General features: G+C 44.0%; 1 protein-coding gene across 1 annotated transcript; it reads left to right on the top strand.

The window, feature by feature from the left end:
* The first annotated feature begins 319 nt into the window (after positions 1 to 319).
* Positions 320 to 1,699, top strand: LOC138505075 (general transcription factor II-I repeat domain-containing protein 2-like). The gene has a single exon (XM_069625396.1). It carries the CDS (start codon positions 320 to 322, stop codon positions 1,697 to 1,699), a length of 1,380 nt encoding a protein of 459 aa, XP_069481497.1.
* The last annotated feature ends 5,906 nt before the right edge of the window (positions 1,700 to 7,605 follow it).

Genomic DNA, 7,605 nt, shown 5'->3' with positions numbered 1-7,605 from the left:
TGAATAAGAGCATTCCTTTGCATTAATTCATATTTCAGTAGCATCACAAGGGTGCCACAGCCTGTGTCCACACCCACCCCCACTGACTTGTATATCACATGCCAAACACTGCTTCTCTACAGACATTGTTATAGATTTGTGGGACAATACTATGAGTGAGGCTTTTTTAATCATGCCATACAGTGTGCCCAAAGCTCTGCCTATATTAAAACCACAACATGATTACTTAGTAATACAAGTAAGTTTGAATTGTTTTTAATGTAATGGGCCTGTGACAACATAGCTTTCATATGACTAAAACCTACGCAACTCTCAATAGATGGCGAATGAGAAGAAAAGAAAGATTGATGCTGAATGTCGTGTTTTCAAGGATAGTTGGGCCAAGGATTTCTTTGTGTGTGAACAAAAGGGGAACATCTTGTGTCTGATTTGTCAGGAAAAAGTAGCTGTCTACAAGGAATACAATGTCAAGCGGCATTATACTACAAAACATGCCACTGAATTTGACAACTTGATTGGCCAGATTAGGATTGATCGGGCGAACTCGCTGAAGCAGGCCCTGATCGGGCAACAGTCGTTCTTCAAAGCTGGCAGACAGAACTCTGAGGAAGCAACCAAGATAAGTTACTTGATATCCGAGGCCATAGCGAGGAGAGGGAAACCATTGTCTGATGGAGAATTTGTCAAAGATTGCTTGGGAATATTGACATCTGTGGCATTCCCTGACAAACAAGCAATGGTCGAGAAAATCAGTCTCTCACATCAGATAATTGCTAGACGAGTAGATGACCTATCATCAAACATTGCAGACTCACTGACTAAACGATTGGGGGCCTGTCAGTTTTACAGCTTGGGGGTGGATGAAAGCACAGAGGTGAGTGATACCGCCCAACTGGCGATCTTTGTACGAGGAGTGACCAAAGAATTCCAAATTGTTGAGGAGCTACTTGACCTATGTTCAATGAAAGGCAAAACAACAGGACAAGACATTTTCAATGAAGTGAAGCGTGTCTTGTTGAAATTCAATCTGCCAGAGGACAAACTCTGTGGTCTGACAACTGATGGGGCCCCTGCTATGATCGGCAAACATAATGGATTTGTCAGTTTAATGGCAAGGGCAGTGCCCCAGAATGTCATCACGCATCACTGCATCATTCACCAGGAACAACTGTGCGCAAAGGCCTTGGAGATGACGCATGTGATGGAAAAGGTTGTTTCTACAGTGAATTTCATGAAGGCAAAAAGGCTTAACCATAGACCGTTCCAAGCATTTCTTGCGGAGATGGGGGCAGACCATGATGATGTGATCTACTTTTGCCAAGTTCGTTGGCTTAGCAGGGCAGCCACACTATCCAGATTCTGGTCACTGCTTAATGAAATTAAAACATTCATGACGAACAAAGGGAAAGATGTCAGCATCTTGGATGATGCGAGCTGGTTGAATGACTTGCCATTCCTTGTTGACATAACAAAGTATCTTTCGGACCTGAATATAAAACTGCAAGGGAAGGATCATTTTGTGAACAGGCTGTATGAGCACATCCAATCCTTTGTTCATAAGCTGGAATTGTTTCAGAAACAGCAGAATGAAAAAAATGCTATTCATTTCACAGTACTGATGACTAGATCTGCTCAGAGCATCAACCATGACAAGTATTCGGCACTGGTTGGGAATCTTTTGAATGAATTTAAAAAATGATTTTCAGATTTCAGGGAGCACAGTGATGAACTGAAGATGTTTGCAGATCCGTTTGGTACTAATGTCACCAATTCTCCTGACATGTTTCAAATGGAATTAATTGACCTGCAAAGTGATGGTGACCTGAAGAGAGCCTTTTCCGAACATACCCTGCATACATTTTATAGTAAATACATTACATGGGACTCTTTCCCAAATCTGTCTAATCATGCACTTCGGTTCATTGCACTTTTTGGCAGCACGTATTGCTGTGAACAGCTTTTCTCAAGACTGAAGAGCATAAAAACAAAATCAAGATCACTTTTGACAGATGGACACTTATCTGGAATACTCCCCATTGCCACATCAAGTGTGCCAGCGGATATTGAGCATTTGTGCAAGCAAAAACAATGGCAAGTGTCACACTGAAAACATGTGCCGTCTTAGTAGAATCATTGGACTTCTTCTTAACTGTGCTGAATGCTTTACAAGTTACTAATAATGCAATAAAAAAAGTCCTTGATACTTTTAGATTGGGCTCGCATCGCGTTTCTTCAATTGGGTTCACATTTGGGTGATCAATTTTCAACATTTTATCTTTTGAATGGGATCATGCTTCTTTCAGTAATGAACGTTTATTACAGAGATAAGCTGCAATATGTTTTGGGCACACTGCACCGGCAGCTTCAATCATTAACAAAGAAGTAATGATTGTGTATTACAGAGATAAGCTGGCATATGTATTGGGCACACTGCACCGGCAGCTTCAATCATTAACAAAGAAGTAATAAATGTGTATTACAGAGATAAGCTGGCATATGTATTGGGCACACTGCACATGCTAGGCAGCATCAATCATGCTTTGTACAGGACAATGCTGTCCTAAATTGGGAACAACCAGCATATACATGTTGCTACAGAGGCATATTTTGGGCACAACCAGCATGCCAATGTGTTACATCACCGACAGTGCTGTTTTACACTGTGGACACAATGATCATTAAAATGTGTTGTGTTCTACAATGTTCTTGTCTGCTGTTGGTGACATGGAATGTACATGTTCCCCTTTAGAACTGATTGTAAACTTATGGCTTTTTGGCCACTTTTCCTGCTGTAAAATGCACCATTTCATCCCCATATTTGGAAAAAAATCTTGGGGGGGGAACCCCCCTCAAACCCTCCCTAGATCGTTATAGCTCCCTCGCTACGCTCAGTCGCCCCAACCGTTTCAGAATAATATCACACACTGGTGGAAGAAATCACAACAAACTAACCTTTGATCACTGTCCCTGACACATCTTTGGGACTGCATGGCTATCACTGCCTGTGATGTAATTGTGTCAAAGGTCACACACCACCAATTTTGAATATACTGCTTTGGGTGAGGGTGTTGACTTTTGGCTCGCCGGCCCACCGGCCCTCCGGGTGACAAAAAGTTCATGCTTCGGCCCCACATTCAAAAAGGTTGGACAAGCCCGGTTTAGACTGTTGTGAGACAGGTTCGTTTAACCATACTGATGATGTTTTGTTGCAATAGTAATCCTGCTCAGTATGAGAGGAACCGCAGGTTCAGATATTTGGTGTATGTGCATGACTGAAGAGCCAATGGGGCATAGCTACATCTATGGATTATGTCTGCACGTCTCTAAGTCAGAATCCCCCCTAAACTGTAATGATACAGCAGCGCTGTGGAGCTGCGGATGGTCTAGGATAGCCATTCTTTGGGCCAGTCCATAGAGTTGCTCACCTCGGGACTGGAGTGTGGACAGAAGGGGGCCACCTCTCTCACCCACAGTGCACAGCACGTTTTTGTGGGGAACCTGGTGCTGAATCATTCACAGACGACCTGATTCTGGGTCAGGGTTTCATAAACAGCAGAGCAGCTACCTCTCTGGGATCTATTAAAAGTCATGCTCTGAGCAATGATTTTGCCTTCCTACTGCACTTTGGGGTGCACATAATACTTCCCACCCACCCTGCATGCACCTGCGGGGGTACGTGTGGGCTGGGGAGCACTCTTCCCTCCCTTTCCGGTCAGCCTAGCAGACCAGAATGGCCTTAGCCCAACTGGTGGTAGAGTGGTAGGGTACACCCCGTGGGAGGCAGGGAAGAGAGGCTGGGCCCTGGATCGCGGATGGTGGCTTAAGCCCTGCTCCCGGGAGTGGAGCTGGTGGTTTAAGCACCAGACTCTGGGCAGTAGCTTTAAGACCCAGACCTGGATGGCAGCAGGAGCAATCTCGTGGCCACCTCAGCATCTGGTCAGGGTGGGCCAGCCCGTGCCATCTGGTTCTTTGGCTGGACCTGACTGGAGCTGTCCGACCAGATGGCCAGAGTTGCGGCTGGCCCGGCTGTCCCCTGCATTTGCCTCCGGTCAGGTTCCTTTTTAGTCAAAGGGAAGTGTCTTCCTGAGAGGTGGCTGCATGGAACAGCTGGTGAGCTAACCCCTGACGTGGGCAGGGGGCCCCAGTGCAGCTGGTGCACAACAGGTCTGAGCGCAGTGTGAGGCTTAAGTGAGCCAGATGCAGAGGCCGAGGCAAGACCTGGGCTCCGGCGAGTGTCCCCGGGGAAGAGCGCTTGCAGGGCTCTGTTAGGCGATCCGGGACACCTTGGGTTGGCAGCACAGAGCACCAGGCCTTCACCGATCGGACCCAAAGGGCCATAGCGTAATGTGACTCCCACCAAGCCCAGAAGCTCGAAGCAAGGGCATGGGGAAGGCAGTCAAGGCGAGTCCCGGGTCCTGGTCATTGCGGTTCCCTGAGGCAGGCTGGGGTGTTCGGGTCTGCATCTAGCAAGAACCGAGTCCTGGAGTGCCGGCCTCCGATGCAGGGTGCTGACACCCTAACCCATCACTTGTCCTCAGGCGCCCTCACCAAAAGACAAAGCTCTAAGGCATCGAAGCCAGAGCCCCAGAACCTGGGCACCAGCCTCCCACGTGGGGCGGCGTCCCCCTAACCCCGCAGCGGTCCCTGCGTGGCCCAGCTGGACCCGAGACTTAAGGGCTAAGGTCTAAGTTGCCATGGGCGCCCATCCACTGACATGGTCATAAGCTTGCGAGGGGATCCACCGATCCCGGTGACTAGCCTGCCTAGCATACCATTTTTTACCAAGAGTAAATCATCACTAGCCAATGACTAGTGGAGAGTGCTAATTTTGCGCCCTGGTTTAGCCACGTTGTTTCTGTTCTTTCTGCTAGGAAGGATTTTAACCATAGTAACACTGTGTTGCTGATTCCCATTTCTTCGAGCCTTTTGATGAGTGTTTCGTGGTGAACTGTGTCAAAGGCTGCTGACAGATTTAGTAGTATTAGTGCTGATGAAATTCCTGTCCGGTCGCCGCAGGTGCTCCGTGGACAGAAGAGGAACTGGTCGATTGAGGGCGAGTCGATGCCGAGGGACTCGAAGTGAGCCACGGATGTAAATAGAACATCGAAAGTGGCAAATATAAGGGGGAGGGACTGTATTGTAAATAATATATATATATATATATATATATATATATATATGTATATATATATATATATATATATATATATATATATATATATATATATATATATATTATAAAGGTAAAGGGATTTTGGGGATTATAAAGAAGAAAAGTAGATACCTCGATTCCCGGTTCCAAGGGGATGGAAGGGTACCCACTAGAAAGACTCCAAATAGGGGTGTTAAGGATACTTGAGGCACAGCCAACAAGAACAGTGTGTACCAAGCTTCAAAATGGGGCAAAAATGAGATGAGATATATTTACTAAAGATAGTAAAGGAAGGCGTGCGCAGGGGAACATTTATTGAAGTGCACATGTGTGGGGTTATACATATGTCAGTGTAAAGCTTTTGGTGTGTTTAAACTAGTAGATATAAAATATATAGTAAATACTTAAAGTGATTTTTTTTTATTTTGGATCAAAAGATGGACGTCAATCAGAAGGAATAAAATCAAAGGCAATAATAAATAACTAAAGAAGGGATTCTTGAAATATCAATGATAAAACAACAAGATATTAAAAATGTATAGAAAGTATAAATGAACAAACAAAAAGAACATTGTTTTGTAGAATTTTAAAAAGCAGATACAATATTTTGATTTTCCAATGATTAAACGGCAATTGATGGTGCCTGCTCAAATTGATCAGTGTGGTATATTTGATAATATAAAGAGACAAATAAAAAATTGGGTAAGTACGAACAGTCGAGATCGACTTGTCATCATGGGAGACAGTCCTCTTCTACACTTATGCAGGGCATTACCAAGATACACAACTAAGATAAGGAAATATATTTCGGTATGTGTCTGATGCACAACTAATAAGATACTTTTGCTGTGGCTTCAGGAGGGTTAGTTGTCAAAAGCAGTATTGTGACATATGACAACGTATTTGCATAACTGCGACATATGACAACGTATTTGCCTGCTACATATAGGGGAAAGAAGTTACAGAAAAGGTTGGCTGTTTTAGAGCTATGCAAGATGTACGAGAGTGAGAAAGAAGATCCAGCGGCGAAGGAATGGATGCTTAATCAGCAAAAAGGGGAGGATAAAAAACCTTTGGCTCCCCTTTACCTTGCTGAAAACAAGAGCATAGACACAGATGAGAAGGGATTGTATCCTTTAAAGGAATTGAAAGCAGCAGGCGGGGTAAGTTAATCAGACATATGAGCCCCCTGCTTTTAATAGTGCGGCCAATGCGTAAGAGAGCAAAAGCAGAGAGCGCATATATATCTCAACACACGATGAAAGTAAACAGCATGATGAGAGAAAGGACAGACAAGATAAACAGATGGAGATAAAGGAGGAAGCAAAGAAGCAGAAAGAAAGAAATGACAATAGTACAGCCTAAATGTATGGGAGGACAGATATTACTCAAGCTGGATTATAAGGGCATTGATGGGGTTTGGGAAAAAGAAGAGCAGGAAAAGAAAGAAAAGGAAAAAGAGGGCATATAAAGAAGAACAAAAAAGCAAAGGGAAGAACAAAGAAGGCATGAGGCAAGGAAAGAAAAGGAGAGATTAGAAGAGAAGAGATGAGATGAGGTAGAAGCGCAAAGAATGCAAGAACGCAGGTTGCAAAGGAAGTGAGAGGAAGATGAATTAAGGAAGATGAGGAGATGGGAAGAATAAATGAACAGAAGTAGGGGACTAAAAGGTGACGAGATAGATTTTCTATTTCATAGAAGCATAGTGCCAATTGAAGCACAAGAATGTCTTGAGGAAGAGAGAGGGTCACAACAGCCCAGCAGGGAGCTGCAATGGGTACCAAGAATACCATCATGGACAGATGTGTGAGATACAAAAGGCATAGAAAAATAACTTGGGTATTTATATAGGCAAATGAGGGCTATAAAAGGGTATAAAACCCATGAGAACGTAGAAGGATCTCTTATGAGGGAAATTGGAGGTAGGTCAGATGACTTCATAACAGATGAGCATAGAACACTGACTTTAAGTAGACTCGATCTTAAATACATGAAAAAAGAAAACAGTCATACACGCTGGGGCATAATCATGTCAGCCGAAAAAAGCAAAGAAAAGAAGAGAGGGCGAAGGGAGAGCGCATGCAGATTTTCAAAATAATTAAGTGTAAAGAAAGGGGTAAAATGGTCAGATTTAGAGGACCCCAAAGAAAGAATAACTGAGTCAACACCCCACACTGAGCGACCAGAAGCACGATCGCGCAGTGCAGGGGCTGTATCCCCGCCTTATGTAAGCAGATTAAAGGCACTACCACAACAATTAAGGGCACTACCAGGATGAAGACAATTGGGCGAGACTAGCCCTGACTGAAAGACGAGAAGTGTAGGCAGGTATGAGTATGGACACATATTTTCACAATTCCCATTATTAGAGAAAGGGGGAAGATGACCACAATATATACCATGTCCACAAATGGATAAAGATAAGTTAATATTTAAATTACTGAGTTTAACTT

This window comes from Ambystoma mexicanum, chromosome 11, assembly GCF_040938575.1.
Source record: "Ambystoma mexicanum isolate Mex_15411 chromosome 11, UKY_AmexF1_1, whole genome shotgun sequence".
Taxonomy (NCBI): Eukaryota; Metazoa; Chordata; class Amphibia; order Caudata; family Ambystomatidae; genus Ambystoma; species Ambystoma mexicanum.
The sequence above is the reverse complement of the archived record's forward strand: the minus strand, read 5'-3'. Positions and strand labels throughout refer to the sequence as shown.

What these genes read in the sequence shown, in the direction of transcription:
- LOC138505075 (XM_069625396.1), top strand. Translation starts at nt 320, where the DNA reads ATGGCGAATGAGAAGAAAAGAAAGATTGATGCTGAATGTCGTGTTTTC.